We start from the raw sequence: 22,855 nt of genomic DNA, 5'->3' as shown, positions 1-22,855 counted from the left end.
GCTGGAGGGAGGCCCCGGAGACACAGGGGGAGCGCGGGGCCGGGGTGAGTGAGAGTCCGTCCTGGCCCCGAGCGCAGGCAGGACTCAGTCGGGCGGTACTGGAGGGAGAGTAGGGGGGCGGCCCGCGGGGCCAGGCGGCGGCTGTTCTCCCCCCCGGGCAGTGGGACTCGGGAGCAGCCGCTGCTGCAGCTCCCACTGCCGCGGGGGGAGGAAGCGGCCGATGGCCAAGCTCGGCGGCTGCGGCTCTGGCGCCCGCCAACCCCCTGAGCCTGGACCTGTTGCGGGGACCCAGCAGCGCGCCCAGCCCCTGGCAAGTCGTGTCAGTGCTGGTTGCCCAGCTGGTGTAATCCCCCGGCGGCCCCGGAGTGGGGGCAGCAGGCCCCAGCCCCCCCGTCCCGCTCGGGTCCCGCAGGGGAACGAACGGGGCTGGGCTGCCGATGCCTCTGCCCCGGGGCCGCCGCGGGATTGCACCAGCTGGGCAGCAGCCCAGACGCGACTGGCCAGGGGCTGGGCGCAGCGTGCACGCTGCTGGGTCCCCGCAGCAGGCCCGGGCTCGGGGGGTTCGGGCCCGGGCGCCAGACCCGCAGCCGCTGAACTTGGCCATCGGCCGCTTCCTCCCCCCGCGGCAGTGGGAGCTGCAGCAGCGGCTGCTCCCGAGTCCTGTTGCCCGGGGGGGAGAACAGCCGCCGCCTGGCCCCGCGGGCCGCCCCCCTACTCTCCCTCCAGTACCGCCCGACTGAGTCCTGCCTGCGCTCGGGGCCAGGCCGGACTCTCACTCGGCCCCGCGCTTCCCCTGCGTCTCCCGGGCCTCCCTCTACAAGTGCCGGAGGGAAGACGCATGGCGAGCCTGGGGAAGAGGCGGGGATTCGGGGAGGGAGCCAATGGGGGAAGGAGGGGGCAGAGTCGGGGCGGGGGTGGCGCGAGCACTTCCGGGCTCCGGAGTATTTGCTTGTTTTGTCCAGTGTCCCGACCTAACATTGGTCGGGATGCGGGACAAACAAGGAAATATCGGGACAGTCCCAATAAAATCGGGACGTCTGGTCACCCTACATCCAGCCCTTCAGATGTTTTAATGTGGCCCTTGAACTCCTGCCGGGGAGCGGGCTTCAGGGCTTTCATCGCTCCACGTGTGCTGTGGCTTCCCATGGCTCCCTTAGAAGCAGCAGCATGTCCCCTCTCTGGCTCCTATGCATAAGAGCACCCAGGGGGCTCTGCATGCTGTACCCACCTCAAGTGCTGCCCCTGCAGTTTCCATTGGCCAGCAACCATGGACAAAGGGAGCTGCAGGGATGGTGCCTGCAGATGGGGCTGTGTGCAGAGCTCCCCGGCCACACCTCCGTGTAGGAGCCAGAGGGGGACGTACTGCTGCTTCTGGGAGCTGCTTGAGGTAAGTGCCACCTGGAGCCTGCACCCTTGATGCCCTCCAGTGCCCCAACCCTCTGCCCCAGCCATGATTGCCCTCCTGCCCCCAAGCCCCTTGCTCCCACCCTCCTGCACCCCAGAGCCCACACCCCCAGCCAGAGCCCTCACCCCTAGACCAAAGCCCCCTCCTGCACTCTGAGCTCATTTCTGGCCCCACCCCAGAGCCCGCACCCCCTCCCACATCCCAACCCCCAATTTCGTGAGCATTCAGGGCCTGCCACACAATTTCCATACCCAGATGTGGCCCTTGGGCCAAAAAGTTTGCCCACCCCTGGTCTATACTACAGCAGCACAGCTGGAATGTTGCAGGAGTGCTTGTTGTGTAGCCATACCCTTAGGTGCTGCAGCTGGAACAACTTTACTGTTTAGTGGAGCCTTGGCCTAGTCTGTCTACTGTAGGGGTCTAGCAGAGAAATCACATTAGACTGTGAGGTGCTCAGGCACCATACTCAGGGCATACATTGAGCTGGAGCAGGGCTGAGAGGAGCTTCAGTAAATATTTTCAAACCTGCAGGAGCCCTGCCACCGTGCCCTGTGGGACTGGACTGAAGCTTGGACCCCTGAATGATGTGCGGGGTGGTAGGTATGAGAGGCTCTGGCAAATAAGCTCTAAGCATTTAAACCCTGATGATACTCGGGGGAGAGGACAGCGCATCCAATTACAAAAATGTAGATCTGAATTGATCCCTCTACACAGTGTAGACCCCATCCTTGGATCAAAACCGTACCTCCTGCTATGTAAACTCCAGAGGGAAAACACCCTGCCCCCTACTACCCGCCTATTAGTTAATCGCATGTAACCGAGCCGGGGGCAGCAGTTCAGGCACAGGAGCGGATGTATTGGGTGTAGTTCTGCTTTGGATTTTTTTCCCAGCTGCTTTTCACTCTAATCCCGCCTCGTTACCCTGTTCCCTGGCCCCCGCTCTGCTCCCGCCCGGCCCCGGCGCTGGAGCCTGGGGGAGGGGTCGGGTCTCGCGGGCGGGCGCGAGCCTGTTCCGCAGCGGGTCCCGCCCCTCGCCTCGCGCTGCTGGGGCCGGGCGTCCTGACATCAGCGCCCGGCCACGTTGGCAGCGCGGGCGGAGCCTGGGGGCGGTGCCCGTGGCAGCCAGTCCCCGGCCCTGCACATCCAGTCGCGGGGCGCCGAGCACGATGTCTTCGACTGACCAGGAGCGAGCCGAGACTCGGGCCGGACACCCCCCTGCCGGTACTGCCCCCCCACCCCCCCCCCGGCTGCGGGGAGCGAAGGGAGCCGCGCGCGGCGGGGGTCGGGCGGTTGTGCGGGGCCGGCACGCGCCAGCTGCGGGGCCAAATCCTCGCGCTCCCCCAGGCCCAGGCATGACATGATTTGGGCCCAGCCCCGCCAGCGGCCGGGGCCCCGGGCGAGCGGAGCGCGCAGGAGCTCGCTGCCGTGCGACCAAACCCAGCGCCTGGCTGCGGCGTTGTTGTTGTTGCTGCTGAGGTGGGACTTTGTCACCCCAGTGGCCACGTAGGCACCGCTTGCAGCTCTGTTCAAGCGCTAGGCAACCGGGGGCTCCTTTTGGCCTTTCGATGGTAACAAACGTGCGAACTTGTCAGCATGTTGGTTACTGTCCGCACAGCGATTTGAAAAAGTAGAGCACTGTGCGAGTGTCGAGCAGCAGCCTCAGGGCTGCCCCCCCCCCCCCCCATTCCGCTAGGATATGTGGCCAGGTGTAGGTAGATCTAGGTATTTTATTCTTATCAGACTTAAACACTTGTTGTTCAAAACAAAGTCCTAATCGACTCCTCTTGCTCAATGCCATTACCGAGCAGCCGTGCCCCCCCCCCCATTCAAATCTTCAGTTCTAGCTTGTGCTCTCATTGCACTTTTTTGTTGTCCTGAGCAGTCTGCGCTAGAAACAAGGCTCACTTTCTTCTTTTCCCAGATAAGTTTTGTACAGGCAAGTAATGCCTGACTGGGTGCATGCTATTTGACTTCCCAGGTTAGTTGCTGAGCATGAATGAGCTTTATCTCTGTGTTTTTTCCTTGTTGAGGGAGATATTTGTACCCTTATGCAGAAAAACCCATGGAAAGGGGATGGAGGAGGGCCCGAGAAACAGCCTTCTAGTGTTGCCTTAATCATGTGCTCCCTTCATGGGGAAGGGACAAAATGAGAAGCTGGAAACATGGGGCCTAATTCTTCACTACCTTGTTTTGCCATTTGCACCAGTATGACTTGAGTGTAAAACACTGCACTGTTGTGATTTAGTAGTGCTTTTACACATTTTTACACAGGTGTACATGACAGTACAGGTTTTAAGGCAGCAGAGAATCAGACACAGTGTTTCTAGCCCTAATAAATTGTGGAGACTGGAGGGGGGGGGGGAGGGCTGTGATGATACAAATAATAATAATTTAAAAAAAGGGCTGCTTTATTGCCAGGTCACAAGACTCTTCTGTTGTTGTTGGCATAACAATGCCTGTTTGAGGATAAACAGGGAGCAGAAATTAATACTTTTTAGGAGCAGCATTAACCCCTACACTTAGGTCTGTGGGGTTCCTACACAATCATGCAGTGTGGCTACATCTGAGCATCATTGCATCCCCTGCAGAGCCCCACTCTGCATAGTGGGCTTTTATTATCACCCACAATAAGCAATTCTTCCTGCTCTCCTCACCAAGCTGTCTCTCAAAGGGGTGCTTTGGATCCTAGGTGAGCAGCAACCTTTAAAATGTCTTCTTCCAGAGAGAGAGAGGGTTTTTTTTGTTTTGTTTTCTTTTTTAAATGGCACTAAAGTTTCAGCTCAGTGTTTCTTGGCAACCTTTTATTCACCGGGTTCGTTTAATAATTCTGTCTTCAAGCCAGTAGGAATAAAATTATAATTTTAGAGTCTTGCAGTACCATTATTGTTAATGTTTAAGATTTTGTCTCAGGAATTTTTCATGAGTCATGGACTGGTTATGGGCAATAAACAGACATTCCCAGAAGCCTGTGACCTGTCCGTAGGGGCATTGGGGGAGTGGGGGGTCGGACTGACAGCTGCGGCAGGGGGCTGAAGCTGAAGAAGTCACAAAGGTCCGTTATAATCATGGAGTCCGTGACCTCAGTGACAAAATTGAATACTTAATTATTGTATAAAGACATTATGTCTCAAAGGTAAACGGCGATGAATTTAAGCAAATTTGGGCTCTATTTTGCTGCTTTATGATATATATGGAGTCTGAAAAGTGAATGTTCATGTGTAGGTTTTTTTGTAAAATAAAACAAAACATCAGAAATTCAAATTATGCATTGTATGGAAGACGCTGACTAGAGAATTAGGAAAATGAAAACATAAAGGAGCCAAGAGAGTAAAAAGTTGAACAGTGCAAGAAATTTTTGGTCAGACTGACGTTTTGGTTTTACTAACACCTGTATCCAAGGTATTTAAAAAAAAAAAAAAAAAAAAAGTGGGGTGAAGGATGGGTTTTTTCCAAAATTTGTTTTCAAAATCTATTTTTAGGCATGTAAATAAGTGACCTGTTTTTTCAGAAGTGTTGATTGAGCACCCAGCAGCTCCAATTGGAAACAAGCAACATATATGGTATAATGACAAATTAAGAACAAGTTTCAGCTTATTGGTTGGCATTAAGTGTTTTTACTGTAATACCTGTGGAAGGTGTGAGTGACAGCACAGAGACTACATTTGTCTTTTAACCTCTCTCTGTCCCTAAAACAGCTACAACAGAGACATCGGGAGTGCAAGCTTCCCCTGATCTTGCTGACATAGTGCTTTAACTTTTTGTGGTTTATTTTTTGAGGCACCTACTCTAGAGGTGAAAAGGTTGTTTAATCATTGTGCCTATTCAGATTTTGGCATCTCTGTTGAGACTTACAGCAATTCCATTGTTGCATGGACATCTGTTTACTAGGCCTTGGAATTAGACCACTGGTTCATTCTGTCTGAGCCCCTGAACAATTGTCTGCTTATAGACTTTGAGACACTTCTAACAGAGGATGGTTTTGAACCAGAGGTGAGAGGCTGCGGGCCGTATTTCCATCTCTTCTAACACTGGAGAAAATCCACAGTAATTCCATTGACGCTAGTGATCCAGTAGATTGTCAGTGGTCTACCCGATATCAGGACCTAATTCTCTAAATGCTGAGCTATCTAGTTTCATGATTTAAAAAAATATTGAAGTGGTAATTTACAAACTAACATTAAAATAGAGATTTGTGGTTTTAACAAGAGACTGTCGGAGACCAGACATGGGTGGTCATGTCTAGTGGTTAGAGCAGCAGTTGGTAGCCAGGAACAGGACCCCAGGGTCAGAGCCAAGTTACCTGGAATGGGACAAAGGTGGGGCCAGGAGACATCTCAGCCATGGATAAATGCTTTGAGCAGCAACTGAACTACTGTAGCAGTACTTAAGAGCCGGTCTGCTGACTTTTCCCACCAATCAGGCAGCCTAGTACAGGCCAGCCGCACTGGTTAGATTTGTCCAGGAACTGGGTCTGCAGCAGGCCCTGATTCCTGACAAACTATATATAGATAAATGGGATAGCATTTTTAAATTACGTTGCTAGGAACTAGCCCTACCAAGTTGTCAATAGAGGAGTCTTATTTTATTACACTGTGCTTAAGAGAACTTATTGTTTTACTACACTTAATGACGTAAAGGGACCCACTGGGGTTTACTCTAATAGTTCAGAAAAAATATGTAAAGTAAAAATAATTAAGACTTGACTGTGAGCCAGATTCTGCCCATAGTTATACACAAGCAAAAAAACATACAAAGTAAGAGTATATTTAATGAACTTTTAATAGGATGCATTTCTTTTCCTCATGTCAGTTCAATTTAACCTTGGGCTGGAATCATTACCATATAGTTTGTGTGAAATTAATTTTAAATACATATCCTAAATATTCAAGGTTACTTGCAAGGAAAACTGTCAAATGCTAAGACTTTAGGGCCTACATTAGAGTTCCTGGGCACCCAGTGACTTCATTCAGACTTGTGGGTGCCCAGTGAATACAAGATTAGGCCCAGACTTTGCATATCAACAATCTAAATGTACTAAGCTGTGAATAGTAATGGAGTTGAGATTACTGGGGAACCTCTGGTAGATATCAAGAAGAAGAATCAAATATGTTAGCATGATATCTCTCAGACTTCAACAAACGGCCTACAGCTATAAAACAAGCCCACACACTGAGTAATGGTTGAACAAAACTAGAATCTGTACTGGTTCTAGATCTCCAACAAGCATCCCTACTTTAGAGCTTTGCCTAAACAATCCAACAGTATATCTGGAACAATCTTGCTTGTCAAGGAACATACAACAGTCCTTGCCCTGTATTAAAAATACATGATCTTTCCTGCCTCTCAGGGAGAACGCAAGGTATTGCTGTTAAAATCAAATCAGGCTCTTACTCCAGAAACTGAACAAATGGAACCCTGCTTTTTTTTTTCCCGAAGGGTTCATAAGAGGCACTTGGACTTTCCTTGCTTACATCACCTAGGTGGCCTCCCTTGCTGATCCTCTCTTTGCAGCTTGAGGCAGATTTCAAAAAAAGTGGAAACACAAGGAAACTGAGTTTAGCGATTGGGTCAGAAAGTTATGTAAGATTTTTGGGGCACAAAAAAATTACTGCTTTTAAACTTAAAATCTTGGCAGTACATAGACTACTAGGGCACTTGGTTCTCTTTCTTCCACACTGCCAAAGAAAATTTACTACACTAGTCAGAACACAGATTAAAATGGTGGGGTGTTTTTGTTGTGTGAATACTCCCAGTAATAAACCAGCAGAGAACAGTGACCAATAGCCTGACTGTGTAATAAAAGTGAAGAAAGAGCCTGACCCAACCAAATTTAGTGCTAAAAGGAGTAACTTGATCTTTTGTTTGCTATTTGGTTGTAAAGAATGGTGTCGAAATAGACAGCATAGTGTAACCTGACAAAAGTACAGTAACCTACTACACCTTCTTTAGGCTTGTGAATTAAAGTAAATAAAAAAAAAAAAAGTTCAATAGAGCTATTTGTCTGAGTAAAGAATACTCATGTGAGTAAGAATTGTGGGACTGACCTTATATCTTTGTACCATTTTATTTCAGGTGGGGATTAAAACAAAAAATCTTCTAGTTTGTCCCAGATCTTGCTAGTAGATATGTTTACTTTTGTGCTAGTACACAGTTGTTATTGACAAGAAATAACATACAAAGCAATAAACTTTGATATTTGTTTTAATCTCAAATAAAAAATATACTGTTATGCTTCCTGTTCTGTGGTTCCTCAAACAACTTATCTTCTGTAACCTAGTTTTTGTTTTTATTGCACCTTTTTTCTATGTTTATTGATTCCTACCTCCAAGCCCGTTGTGGGAAGTATTAATGGGGCTAATTGTCTTTATAAACTAAGTTAAGAGGAGATGTTAATGCTGGATGACGTGTTGTAGGCCCTGACGTTATTTGCTAATGCAAGCGGTCTCTTTAATAGTTTGCATCATAAAAGAGTAGCAGGAGTTTGTCATTTCTTTGCATTCACTAGTAAAATCCTCCTTATCTGATATAAACAATGTTCACTATTGTAGGAGTTTATACATTTTATGTTTTAAAGATAATCCAATAATTCTTAATATAAATTTTGAGAAATAGTAAACTGATAATTTTTTTTTAAATGTGTTGCCAATCATGGTTGCGTTAGTTTTGCCTTGTAACTGTCTCTTAAATTGTTCTCCATTGTTAAATTAGGGTATATTTTAAAGGTTTTGATTTAATATTTTAAGGAAAAAATCTAGTTAAAAATCAGACAAATAAATCCTGTAATCAAACTGCTGTTGCCTTGTGTCAGTGGAGGGGGGCACCCTGACATTAGCCCCCCCGCCTCCTCTGCCCCCCACCCGCACAGCAAGCAGGAGTCATGGGGAGCAGTTCCAAGGCAGAGGGCAGGAGCAGTACATGGCAGTGCGGGGAGGGACAGCTGCAATTGCTAGTCTGCTGGGCAGCTGCTGCATGGGGAGCTGATGGGGGGGCTGCTGGTCCACCCTGGTTCTAAGCCCCCACCAGCTAGCTGCAATGGGTTGCTCTTACTGCAAGTAGTGGACAAAGCAGGCGGCTGCCAAACAACGTTAGAAGGGAGCATTGCACAACTTTAAACAAGCACGTTCCCTAATTGATCAGCAATGTAACAAGGTTAACCAGGACGACTTTAAGTGAGGAGTTACTGTACTTGTCTTCAGAATGTTGACAATCTCTCAGGATGATGTGATTGTTCAGTCATTGTGTTTATTCAGATTATGGCATCTCTGAAACATCCAATGAGCTCTTTCATAGCAACAATATCAACTTGAAACACAAATGAAAAAGTTTGTGAATCTTTGTGCTTGCATAGAGTTCTGCGTTCTGTCCCTTTTAATGGCTTTCTAATGGAACTATTGATTGTAATGTAATTTGGAACCTGTTTCCTTAAGGGACATGGTCACCACCTTAAAATTCTTGTACCTTATTGCAACCAAATGGATTTTTTTACCAGTTACTAATATCACCACAGAATGTTAAAACTGAAAATTTAAAAAAATCAATTTTACTACTTTGTTCTTTTAGGCCCCCAAAATTGGGACCACTTGAGTTGTCCTGATTACAGAAGCAGAGCTTAGTTTCTATCTTGCGGTTCTCAAGATGAACAATGAATTGAGTTTCACTTTCAAAGAGAATGGTTTGGGTTGGTCTACACTGGCAGAGTTACAGCATTGCTCAGAGAATGCTGAAGGGAAACGGTTGTGTGTTCACACTGTCAGCTGCCTGTGCAATAGCATGTTTGCGCTTGTGGCGGTATTTGGAGCAGTGCACTCTGGGGAGCTATTCCACAAAGCATCTCTTCCTCTTCGAGTTGTGGGAAGGCGAAGGGGGTCACAGGGCATCCTGGGTCCTGTCCCAATGCCTTGTGATTCTGTCCACATTTGGCGCCATCTTTCAACAGTTTGAGTACTCTCTGAGTATAATCTGCCGGAATGGATTTTTAATATGGAGATATACCTATCTCATAGAGCTGGAAGAGACCTTGAAAGGTCATCGAATCCAGTCCCCTGCCTTCACAGCAGGACCAAGTACCATCCCTGACACATTTTTGCTCCAGATCCCTAAATGGCCCCCTCAAGGATTGAGCTCTTAACCCTGGGTTTGGCAGGCCAATGCTCAAACCACTGAGCTATCCCTTCTCCCTCCAGTATGCTGCTCGCTGTGACTAACACATCACGAGTGGCAGTGGAATTATTTCTTAAACTACAAAGGCAAGAGGAGTGTGACATTGATCTCGCCACCCGTAGTAGCTACGACACAAGATTGCTTGTGGCATTCACGGAGGTGCTGACCACAGAGGAATGCCGCTTTTGGGCTCAGGAAACAAGCGCTGAGAGGTGGGATCACATCGTCATGCACGACTGGGATGATGAGCAGTGGCTGCAGAACTTTTGGATGAGGAAAGCCACATTCATGGGACTGTGTGATGAGCTCGCCTCAGCCCTGCGATGCAAGGACATGAGAATGAGAGCTGCCCTGCCATTGGAGAAGCACGTGGCAATTGCACTGTGGAAGCTGGTTATTCCAGACTGCTACCGATTGGTCACTAACCAGTTTGGCATGGGAAAGTCTACCGTTGGACTCTTGTTGACAGAAGTGTGCAGGGCCATTAATTGCATCCTGCTCCGAAATACATTGACTCTGGGCAACATGCGTGGATGGCTTTGCAAATGGGTTTCCCTAACTACGGAGGGGCGATAGATGACACGCATATTCCAATTCTAGCACCAGGCCCACCTAGCCACCAAGTACATTAATCGGAAGGGGAATTTCTCAATAGTTCTCCAGGTGCTTGTGGATCACTGTGGACGTTTCACAGATATTAATGCAGGCTGGTCCGGAAAGGTGCATGACACACGCATTTTTCGGTACACTGGCCTGTTCAGGAAGCTGCAAGCAAGGACTTTCTTCCAGGACCAGAAGATCACCGTAGGTGAAGTCGAGATGCCCATTGTGATCCTGGGAGAACCCGCCTACCCCTTAATGCCGTGGCTTATGAAGCCATACACAAGGCACCTTGATGGCAGCAAGGAGCGGTTCAACACCAGGCTGAGCAAGTGCAGAATGACTGAGTGTGCTTTTGGCTGTTTAAAAGCCCTCTGGCGCTGCCTTTATGGGAAGCTGGATTTGGCCAATGACAATATTCCTATGCTTATAGCCGTGTGCTGTATGCTCCATAATATTTGTGAAGGGAAGGGTGAAAGCTTCGCTCAGGGCTGGACCACAGAGGCTCCGTGCCTGAAGGTTGAGTTTGAACAGCCAGAGACCAGGGCTATTAGAGGGGCACAGCGCGGGGCCATAAGGATCAGGGATGCCTTGAGGCAGCAATTTGAAGCTAAAAGCCACTAATATTTGCTGCTATGCTTGGGATTGCAGTGCTTGTAATGCTAGGAGGGGACTGGTGCATGTGATGCATAAGGGGGTTTAACATAATTGCCTGTTGCTTTGCAGTGCTTTTCTTGCTTTCACTTAATAGAATAAAGATTGCTTTCAAACCAACATACCTCAACCAGGGGAGAGAATCGAACAACAAAAATATATCAGCAGGGAGAGGTATGGGGGAAGGGAAGGTCTCCAGAGCGGGAGAGGTCCCGGGACAGCTACAGATTTGTGTATGTCCAGAGATCATAACCAACCTTCTCCTTTGGAGTACAGTGCAGCGGGTACTGTACTTCAGCAGGGCCAAACTGAAGAGGGATGGGTGTTGAGTGCAGAGGGTAGTGGGAGTCCACAGTGCTGGACTGTGAGGAGGGAGGAGTGGAATGCTGCGGGTAGAGAGTGGAGCCAGGAGGTTGATGATAACGTGTTGGCGGTGTGTGGGGGGGGCACATGGGAAAGAGTTTTGTGACAGCGGCTGCAGGGGTGGGTGGGTGGGCGGGCGCGGAGCTGCTCAGTTTGAAGAGCTAGTATCACCTGGAGCGTGTCCACTTGGCGTTCCATAACATTTAAGAGCTGCTCTGTGGCTTCCTTCTGGTGTGCCGCCTTCTCCTTTCGGTCCCTCTTCTCGCTGTTTCGCCACTCCTTTAATTCCTGTTTCTCAGCGGCGGAGTGCATCATAACCTCACGGAGAAAGTCCTTAGTTCTTCGTGGCCGCTTTCTAATTCTGTGCAGCCGTTCTGCCGCCGATACGGGAGGTTGGCCTCCCAGGGTCATCTCTGTGAAGTTTAAATGCAACATTTTACAGAAGCGGTATTGTTTGCAACACAGAGAGCACTAATTCAGTGCTTTAAAACACAGCCAGTACTCACACAGCTGTCACTAACTGGCTGACCCCAGGCAAGCACACATGAGCCACGCGACCGCCAAAATGGTGAGTAGCCGCAGGGTAAATCAGTGTTCCCGGACCCTACTGTACACTGGGCATGTGGCTGTTGGGGAGAGCCAGCACTGTAGTGGGGTGCTGATAATCATTCTTGTGTCCACATTTTCCACAGGCTGTATTGATTATGGAAGATATCTCGCTGCTGAGGGTGAGCAGGGAATTAAGGAAGCGTCTTTTCCGAGACTGCGGCTTCTGCCCCTGGCCCTTATGTAGCTCGCATGGGTGCAGCAATGATTCTCCCTCTCCCCCCCCGTGATGGCAGAGTGGCGTGGGAAAGTTGTTTCCTGCCCCATCAACGGTAAAGCAGCTCTGCCAAAGAACCTGCGGCAGTGGCTTGCCCAGTATCTCCATGACAGTTTCCTGGAGATCTGAGGCAGGCTCCCATGAAGTGAGGGAGTCAATCAACAGCCTGTTCCACCGCTCAGACTAGGCACGTGGTGGTACGTGCATCATACAGACACACGCCTGCTTTCTGCAACTCTCCTCCCCCCCCAACAACTCACTTCTGTGATTTCCCAAAATCAGATCCACTTACCAGAGGCTTCCTCTCCTGTTTGCATTTCGCCAAGATCCGGCAGCTGTGACTGGCTAGCCTCCTCCGGGGTAGGAAAGAGCTCCTGGCTACATGCATCTCTGACCTCCGAATTGTCCTCTGCTTCTGGGTCCCCCTCCACATTCTCATCCAAGATTTCCTCCTCCTGGCTCAATCCACTCTCGATTGGCACGCGAGCCACCGAAGTATCCACAGTGGCCTTCGCAGTGGAGGTGGGGTCGCCGCCGAGTATCGTGTCCAGCTCTTCGTAGAACTGGCAGCTTGTGGGTGTAGCACTGGAGCGGCGGTTTGCCTCCCGCGTCTTGTGGTAGGTGTTCTGCAGCTCCTTCACTTTGACTCTGCACTGCAGTGTGTCACGGTCCCTTTCCATCATGCATCGTGAAATATGTCCATAAGTATCATAATTCCTAGTGCTGGAGTGCAGCTGGAACTGGACAGCCTCCTCTCCCCAAATGCTGATGAGGTCCAGTAGCTCACCATTGCTCCAAGCGGGGAATCTCCTGGTGCTTGGAGCAGGCATGGTTACCTGGAAAGATGTGCTGAGACCACTGCATGCGTCACCGTGCAAATGGGAAGGGGACTTTCAAAATTCCAAAGGAATTTACGGGGTGGGGATGACGGTTGATCACCTGAGGACAGGGCAGTAGAGTTCAAACCGATGACCAAAGAGGCGAGAACAGGCATTGTGGGACACCTCCCGGAGGCCAATCACAGCACTGTAATCGACCAGGGTGTCTACACTGGCACCGCTACCATATACCCCCCGGGGCAGAAAGCTGTACACCTCTCATTGGGGTGTTGTGGGTGGGTGTGTTTGGTGTTTTTTTTTTTTTTTTTTTTACAGCGCGGCAAGTGCGCCGTTTCTGCACACTAAATGGGTTTGCAGTGTGTACACCTCGGGAGTTACAGTGCAGAAAGCTGCTTTACTGCGCAAAAACTTGCCAGTGTAGATAAGGCCTTTGTTTCTATCTGGACTAAAAGTAAATCATGAGAAAACTTCTGTTGGGTTTGAGGTTTGGTAATCAGCATTGCCAACTTCAAGAGATCAAAAATGGTGTGTCGGTCCCCCCCAAAAACTATAAGGTTTTTTTTTTTTTTTTTTTTTTTTATACTCTCCCTGTCCATGCCCAGGGTTTGTGCATGTGACAATTAGTGTTGCCTACTCTCCCACATGTATTGACATATAAGAGTTCTATTGCAAGATCATAAGTGAGGTTTAATTTTACTTAGAAATCTCATCTCTCATGATAAATTTGTAAGAGTTGGTATGTCTGGGTAATGCTTGTATTTTAGAAACACAAAAGTTTGCACCAAAGGTGAATGGACAGTGTCTTTAAACTTTTTTTGGTAATGCTATTCTAAAAACACCTTTTTTCTTTTTTTAAAAAAGATACATTTTAAAAAAGATACATTGTGTATACATTTTATTTGGAATGGTAAAAGTGCAGTTTTCTACCACTGCTGATGTGTGTGCTGTTTTGCAAAAGACACTGCTTTTATGTTACTCAGTTGGATAATCCCAGACTTGCCTGGCTGCCTCTTGTTGCCACAAGTTAATGGAGACAAATGGTGAAGTAAGAGCCTATTATTTCCTTAAGGAGATACGGAAATAATAAGAGGTACATTGAGTGGCCAACTTGGAAGGCTATATAAGGCAATATAACATGCCTGGCTTTGAGAAGCAACCAGCTACTGCTCAGATCCTCCACCTGCAAATATTCTCAGGCTCTCACTGAGTTGTACAACCTGATTCTTACATTGTTTTTTGGAAATAGATCCTTATTTTTACTAGTTTTCTCTCCTTTGGTTATATTGATTTGACTTGTTTTTCTTATTTTCATTCCAGTGAAAGCTGGTGGGATGAGGATTGTGCAGAAACACCCGCACACCCCAGATGTCAAAGAGGAGAAAGATAAGGATGACCAAGAGTGGGAGAGCAGCAGGTGAACAGTCTGAAGTCTATACATGATTTTATGCATATTGTACAGCTAACTTCTATCTCTCTGGAGATTAGCATGAGTTTGTTTACCTTGGTGATAATAGTTTGGGTAAATCATGTTTATTTGGGTAGGGCCTTTATGCTATCTGCAGTTGCTTGTAATCTGCCTTTGTTTTTGTATTCCAATTCAAAATAGAAATGCAGGATCAGATTATATATGCCCTTACAAGAGGGTTGGGAAACTAGCAATTTACACCTTGCTGAGCTGCCTGTAAATCATCTTTCCAAGTGAATGTGGCCCCTTTCTGCTCTGGTTCCCCTCTCCCCTTCCAAGTAAGCCTGAGACAAGGCCCTTCTAATCCACAGTTTTCCTAAAATCTGTTGGGAAATCGTGCCAGCTGTGAGGTATCTGTAGAGGCCAGGGAAGTCTGGACACAGGCCCACTGCTTCTGAATTGTTCCCCAGGCCACTAAGGGTATGTCTACAGTAGGTAAGTAGTTAAAACCCCGCAGCTGACTCGGGCTTGTGGGCCTCGGGCTAAAGGGGCTGTTTACTTGGGGCGTAGACGTTTGGTCTCTGGGACCCTCCCACCTCACAGGGTCCTAGAGCCCAGACTCCAGCCTGAACTCTGTCTACATCACAATTAAACAGCCCCTTAGCCTGAATCAGTTGGCATGGGCCAGCCGTGGGCTTTAATTGCAGTGTAAACATGCCCTCTGCCCACAGAGTTCCAAGTTATGCTTTTGCTGATTTCCTTCCATGTCTGGCCTATTCCACTCTCCCTTGCAGGGATTTGAGTGAGGTGCAAGGGGTCAATTAAAAATAATACAGACAATGTTTGCCTGGTTATTTTAGGAGGGGAAACAGCATGGATTTGGAGGGGGATTATGCCATACGCTGCAGCTGTCGTCTGATTCCTTTCCCCATCCACCCACTTGCCAAAAACACAGAGCCCCAAATGTGAGAAAAATCAAACCTCTGGGCTTTTGTGAAGTGAGTGATGCTGTACTGGTTCAAATTCCGTGCTTTTTAATTCAATGTATGCCAAGCTCACTGGTTTTGTGTTTCTTTCATTCCTCCCTGGGATGATATGGCTGACAATACCAGCTGTTTATTACTGTCCTGGGCTTGGCGGGGGAGACAGCAAATGTTTGAGGAGTTGTGAGCTTCTGAATGACTTGTTGTTTTGAAGCTGGACTCACCTGCTGTAAGACTGTTCATTGTAGTGGGAGATTGTGCAAAATAGTAGTGTATTTTCCCATATTTACTGGACTCTTTGCCTCATTCTGCTGAAAAATCTGCAAAACAGTTTTCATTATTGTATATTTAAGGTTGATTTATTTTTATTTGGCATTAAAGTTTGAAAGCTGTAGTGGCTTCTTATGCTTGAAATACGTAAAATAAACATGTATGGTGACAGCTGTTTCTCCTTTATAACTAAGCCCAATGTTACCCAAATCCTATTTATGCTGATTGACCACACTGCTCCCAGTATTTAGTAAAGGTGCCACCCCCCTCCCCCAAAAGGTGGAAAGCTACTTTCTACTGTGGTGGTGTTAGCACTGTTTTAGCTACAAGAAGATGCATTGTCTTTAGGAATAAAAACAAGCCATTAACTTTTCTCTTTCCACTGATCACTGCGACTTGAAATAAAGAATTTGTGTGTGGAGAAAGAGTTTTAATTAGTATGGCTGGATGAAAGGCTGGAAGAATTGAACAGCCCATCATCTACCAGGTTAGTCATCTCTAAATTCTGTCTGGAGAAAAGCAAGTTGGAGCAGATAATTTTGGGGGGGCGGGGGGGTTCAACCCCTGTACCAAATGTTTATTGGCTTTAGAAGGCATATATACTTCCTTTGAGGTGTGTAACATGCTGTTCATTTGACTTTATTCTCTGTACTATGTCACCCTGAAACCATTGCAGGATGGTCCTGTCTGTTCTAGATCCAAATAGGAAGTTTTGCTGTGGCATTTTGATAATGGTGACCTCTGAGCCTGTGTTTTGATGTAGCTGTCTGACTTATTTGTTGAAACAGGGTTGCCTCCAATGTTTCCCTTTCATAGCAAAACACTACTGTGAAAAGCTATAAACATAACTAGAATTATTTTACCATTGTAAAGCAGGGCAAAGAGGAAATTTTTTGTACTTAGCAGAGGGTAGAAAGTATAACAACCTGTAGTACTTCCATCTTATGTAAGGGGAGAAAAGCACTTGTGTCTCACAAGATCAATTGTTTCAGCTTGCTGACCACTTTATCTATGGAAGTACCCACTTGGTGCAGACTCTTCACTCTTGTCTTTCTGTAAACTATGTTGATGACTGATCTTGTGCTTTTGACCTCAGAGGTGTTGAGGTAAAGTTAATTACAAAATTGTTTTCGAATTCAATAAATACCAGTTTGAATTTCCTTTTAACCAGATTGAGTCCTACTGTGGTAATGCTAGCAGGAAGTGTATCATTAAACAGGAAGCATTGTGAGTTACTGTCTGGAATTGCATGGCATTAACCTGAGGGGGTGGGTGCTGTTGCTGGTTTGCTTGTCTGGAGAGGATAGGGGCTGTGACCATGAAGATCTGAGGGAAACTTGTGCATCTGCAAGGGAAAGGAGGGATATGAGAGAGGTGTACTGACTCCATCATAGGCTAGTACTGGAGTAGTGCAATAGCCCCTAGTGTAACAGGGCATATGGACTCAAGCAGTAGGTCATTTAGCTGCAGCTGGGCAGTGTGGATCAAATTGATTTAAATCATTAGTCAGGAAGACTCGATTTAATCATGGATTTCTACATAAAAGTGCATTCTTGTTGGTTGTTATAACCTTAATACATATTCTTCACAGCTCAGAGATAGATGTAGGTTTCATTTTTAGAAGGTACACACTATACATTTTTTAAAGTGATTTATTTTGAAAACTTTTCAGATTAGGTTTACAGCTATATCAGAAAATGAATGATTGTTTGGTTATTTCATTTACCAAAGGTAATTAAAGCAGATAGTTCACTTCCCAATGACTTCATAAATATCTCCAATTCAACAGGTTAATCATTAATATTTGGAGGATTTTCTTGCCATGCTGTATTAGGAGGAGAACATCACCAGACAGACATTTAAACTGTTTTATTTAACTAAAACAACAATGTTATGTATTCTGGATTTTTTTTCTTCAACAGCAAACATATAATATTTTAACAAAACAAGCATATGAATTTTTGAATTTAGTTAAACATTAGTGTTTTTTAAAATCAGGGTTGTTTTTGTTAAAATTTGTTTTAACTAAAATAGTTAAATGAAATATTAAAAAAAAAAAAATCGATGATGTCAGCCAGGTCAACATGAGAAACTTAAAATATTGGCTTCTGCAGCTAGCTTAGTCATCTTCACCTTCATTTTCCTGTTTGTTCATAATCTGGAAAAGAAAAACAAGCTTTCCTGCTTTTTCAGGTCCCAAACGATTTCTCAATTTGGAATGAATTAGTCCAAAGAAAGAAAATATTCTTTCTACGTCGGCAGAAGAAGCTACTGCTGTTAAAAGTGAGATTATCACTTCAGTAGTCTCTGAATCCAAGTGCTTAAGTGACTTCCACCAGTTCACTGGTATGACTTTCTTTAAAACATCATCAGCAAACATATATTTCTTGAATGGTTCACCCTTAGCTCTGAAGTTTATAATAATTGGCATTATGGAGGGATGATTGCTGGATGTCCATGTCATAGCAACTCCTCCTCTTCAGCAGTTAAGGTTTGACCCTGGTACCGAGTACTGAGAATATTTGCAAGAAAATGAGCTGGAGATAGTGCTTGTCCCATTTGGTTTTTTTAACGCTTGTAATTTAACTCTGTCATTGCATATTTCTCTTTAAGTTCTCACTCAGTTCCTTCCAAATTTCAACAGCGTCAGCAATAAAACAGCTATTTCCCTGCATTTTGTTCAAGGCAACAGAAATAGGCTTCAGGGTACTCAGCATGTGTTCAACATGTCTCTTAAGCCCAATGTTGAGAACTTTGGCTGTGACAGTGCCATCTATTTTTTCATGATTTTGTTCACAGACTGTCATCAGATTAGGCCAGTTCTTGATATAGTGCTCAAAACAGTCCACTACTGAGTTCCATCGCACGTCTTGTGGGAGAGTTAGCTTGGTTCCTCCCACTTTTTTCAGAGCAGCTGCTGCAGAGTGGTTGTTACGGAAGATTTTGCAATTTCAACAACATTAGCCTTTATTTCTGGAACACTGAAGTCTTTGGCTAGAAGGTGCATGAAATGAGCACTGCAACCGTATGTTATTAGCTTGGGACTCTCTACTCTCTTCTAAATAATTTCTTCTCATCTTGGATACATTTGCAGCATTGTCTGTGACCAAGCTCAGTGGCGTAGCCAGGGTTGCAGCTGAGGAGGAGCAGCGGCAAAAAAAGGCGCCGGTCCTTCGGTGGCATTTTGGCGGCCCTGCGCATGCGCCGAAATGCCGCCGAAAGATGGAGCGGCGCATGCGCAGGGCCGCCCCGCTTCCCCATCCAGAGCACTGTCCGGGGCACCGAGACCCCCGGCAATGCTCTCAGGGCCGGAGTCCCGGCCAGAGCGCGGCCCCGTTCCGCCGGCCGGCCGGAGCGCCGGGAGCCGGCCAGCCCGCGGCCCCGTTCCGCCGGCTGGCCGGAGCACCACTTTTGGGGAATGTGGGGTCAGGGGAAGCAACCGCTTCCCCTGAACCCCGCTAGCTACGCTACTGACCAAGCTGCTTACTAGACATTTGAATTTTTTTTCAAAGTTTGTTATAGCTTTTACTGCTACTTCTTGTAAGTATTCTGCTGTGTGTGCATTTCCTGATGTATCAATTGTTTCTGTGAGATTCCCTTCTTCTGTTGTCACACAAGCACATACAACAGGATCATTGTGGACATTGCTCCACCCATCAAGACTCAGGTTAACAATTTCATCCTCTAGACCTTGTGCACACTGCTCAATTTCTCCTTCATACACTTTATCTAGCAATTTGCCTGCGACATCTGCTCTGTTGGGTGGACTGTATCCTGGTCTTAATGACTGAACCATGTTAATGAAGTGTGGGTTCTCAATCATACGGAAAGGAGAGTTTGTTGCATACACAAAGTGGGCATTTTTTTCATCAGTTACCTCTTTTTGTAATCTGCTGGTTCTTATCACAAACTTATCTATGGTTGTTTCTGGATGATGGAGATTTTTTTTCTTTTTGCTACAGGTGATATACTGTGGCTATGTGACATACATGATGTGACTGAAACACTATCATTGGCAGATAACTCTGAAATTATAGAAAATGATGGTGATCGTGAAGGTGGATAGTCTTCAGAATCCTGTACATTGAGGATGGATTCTCCTAAACAAAATAAGTCAATGCAGTTATTTAATTATTATTACCATACTGCTCGTTTAGTATTCCTCACTGCATTCACTGACACTCAGTACTACTTTAAAGGTGTAATTGTAAAAGGAAAATCTGTCTATTTCAGCTGTTTATTTTTCATCAGAACTGCATCTAAAATGATAGTACCATAGAGTAACAACTATATTTTTTGCTCAGACATGAGAATTCAAGAATAGTCCAGAAGGAAGACAGGCAGTCCTTAAGAAAGAAGTATGGCAAACTTTTTTTATTTCAACCTGAAGATCCTGCATGTTCAGACATGTTCCTTTCATCATCTTCAACGCAGCTTCCTCCTGAGAAGGAACATATCTCACGATGTTGTTTCGGGCAACCAGGCCTTGCATTTCTTTGTTGCACTGTTTGCATTTTGCATGCATGCCTGTCTTACCCACAGGTGGAGGAACTTCATTAAAATATTCCCAGATTGGGTCGCTTTTACGGCCTGCTGCCATTATAGGTTTTCCCTTCTAGTGAGAGACTGGTATGGTAGATCTCAAATCAATGAAGGCTCCACTCAGACCTCAAGACTTCTGGAATATGCTGCTCAAACAGTTTCACTTTTGTTTCTACTGCCTGTCCCGCCCTTCTCACATTTATCTCCAGACTTCTTCTCCTTGTCCAGTTCTATTCCACCCCCAACAATCTTCTATTGATTGAACTTTTTGAAACTTTGCACTTTTAGAGAGCGGTAAGGGATTGACTCTGTGTACAAAAATGTGCAGAGGGACAATAGGGTTGAGGTCTGTTGTTTCTCACCTCTAAATATTATTTATTTAAAAACATTTTTGCTGTTAACAAGCATACTATCTCCAGAGACACAGATCCACAATTTGAGAACTGCAAAACTAAGCATCTCTGATGGTACACTGGAACCTCGCTATAACGCGCCCCGTGATAACGCGAATTCGTTTATAACGCGGGGCGAGTCTGGCCCCGGCGGCTGCAGCAGGCGCGGGGCTAGTCTGGCAGGTGCGGGGCGTTTGAGATCCATGCCCCAGTGGCTGCAGCAGGAGCGACTCTCCCTGCAGCCCCGGCCCGCCCCTGGGGTTCTCACCTCTGTCCCCGGCAGGGCCCGCTCCAGCCCGCGTCTTTCCCTCCGCGGACCGATGTAGGGGGCGGCAGCGCGGAGGAGGGAAGCGCCCTGCTGGGAGCGGGCTGCAGAGTGGCGCGGAGCCCTCCCGGCAGTCGGCGCGGCAGGCCGGCGGCGGTAGTCTTCGGGGGGCCCTGCTCCCCTGGCCAGAACACCGGCCGGAGCACGGCCAGCCCCGCGGCCCCGCTCTCCTGGCCGGAGTGCGGCCGGCTGGAGCGCGGCCAGCCCCGCTCTCCCAGCGGGACTCTGGCTGGAGTGCAGCCGGCCCCGCTCTCCTGGCCGGAGCGCGGCCAGCCCCGCGACCCCGGCGGGACCCCCCGGCGGGAGGGGCCAGCACCCCAGCTGAAGGAAGCCCTGGCCGCCCCCTTCTCTCTCTCCCCCCCTCCCTCCCTCCCTCCCCCTAGCCTGGGCGCGGAAGCTGAACACAAGTACAGTGGAACCCCGTTATAATGCGACCCCGCATTTACCGCGATTGAATGTTTTGGACCCCAATGATCGCGTTATAGCGGCTTTCCACTGTATCTTCTAGATTGAGCACTGAGTCCCATTGGGTAGATAGAAAGATTAACCTAAATAATCTATCCAGAAGCCCCTGAAACCCCATAAAATTGGGTCCCTAATCCATGAACTATTGGAACTCATTTACAAAACTTTTTTTAAGCATTACATGAATATATTGTCTCCTCCTATAGAATTAGAATTTATAATCCCTATTCTATGATACATTATAGCTCAAAGATATATCTTAATTGTCTTTATCTTTTATCTTTATCAAAAATATCCAATTTAAATAAAAAAAATCCGACTTTTTTGATTGGTGGTGTGTGTGTGGGTGTGTGTGTGTGGTTTTTTTTTATTCACCCTACAGCTGGGTAACAAAAGCAGACATGGCACTATATGTAAAATTGTTGCTGCCTCAGTCAGAATTAAATTATCTGTTGTATGTCCGCTAATTTGCTAGCGGATGCTGCTCCTTTGAGTGACTTGGCCCTCCATTCCAGCCAATCCAAGCTCTCCCGCTAAAATTTGTGGGCTGCTGATGTCCGTGTTGAGGGGCTTCCATGTATTCATGGGGGAGAGGAAATGATGCCACTCAAGCTGCTCTTCTCTCTTTCCCAATCATCAATGTGCTTACCAGTCCCTGCTGGTTGCCATTTTCGCTCTCCGTATCTAGCAACTGAGGGGGATGTTTTTGCCCTCAGTAAGCCCCATCACTTTTCTTCCATTCAACTTAAGTTATTCTTCAGTCATTAGATGAGTGACTTGGTTTACTTTTATTCACGGTTCACTGTCCTAGAACCATATTATTAATGATGCTGAGATTAATAATGTTTCCATGAGCACTAGAGTCAGGTAGGCACTGATGAGCAAATATGAGGAAGAATATAGAAAACTAGTGTATTTTGTGCAAACATATGAATTATGTATATAGTGAAGACTTTAATTTTATAATCAGAGATTTGCATTTCAAAATAGACCTGAATATCTGTAACTGATCATGAACAGAATAAGAGTTATTAAGCATTTTTTTAAAATGCAATTTTAATGTATAGGTAACTTTTAGGGTTTTTTTGCAAAGCAGGGAAATTTTGTTAAACTTTGCATTTTATGTTTTTTGTCTTGGCCACATTGCCACCATAAACAGTCCTCACATTCCTTAAATGGCATCTCTACATTTTTTGCGTTCAAAGTTAAACATTTCAGGGAACTTTGTCAGCTGACAGTGGCAGCTGATAATGAAGTAAGGGAAAAATGATAACACAGAAAAGATTAACTTCTGTGTATTTAAAAGGGCAGCCTGAAGGATCTGGTGTGCTGGTGAGTTTATCATTTCATTATAGGTCCAGTTTCACACAAGAATAGTGAGAGATAATGCTGGAGCTGGTGATGGACACAGAACAAACCCACATGAAGTGTGTATTTCCTTCTTTTTTCAGATCTCACATAGGCTGGTGGTAGTTGAGTTGGTGGGATTGCACTACTGCAAATAGCAAGGGTACAGCGTGTCCACATGGTATTTCAGGTGCAGTTTTTGCCTTTGTCTATACCACTTGCATTGTACTATACCATTACTGTTGCACCGCCATTTTAGATGTTTATGCCACAGTTTCTGGT

General features: G+C 46.6%; 1 protein-coding gene across 1 annotated transcript in view; it reads left to right on the top strand.

Annotated features, from left to right (window-relative positions):
• Positions 1 to 2,522: 2,522 nt before the first annotated feature.
• Positions 2,523 to 22,855, top strand: part of DAP (death associated protein) — an 83,136-nt gene continuing 62,803 nt past the window's right edge. The window contains exons 1-2 of the mRNA XM_026659122.2: positions 2,523 to 2,626; positions 14,162 to 14,258. Coding sequence (XP_026514907.1) covers positions 2,572 to 2,626; positions 14,162 to 14,258 — 152 coding nt within the window. The 5' untranslated portion in view covers positions 2,523 to 2,571. The remainder of the gene's footprint in view (positions 2,627 to 14,161; positions 14,259 to 22,855) is intronic.

The sequence above is a fragment of the Terrapene carolina genome, unplaced genomic scaffold, assembly GCF_002925995.2.
Source record: "Terrapene carolina triunguis isolate 2854851 unplaced genomic scaffold, T_m_triunguis-2.0 Scaffold580, whole genome shotgun sequence".
Lineage (NCBI taxonomy): Eukaryota > Metazoa > Chordata > Testudines > Emydidae > Terrapene > Terrapene triunguis.
This window is presented reverse-complemented; position numbering and strand designations above follow the sequence as displayed.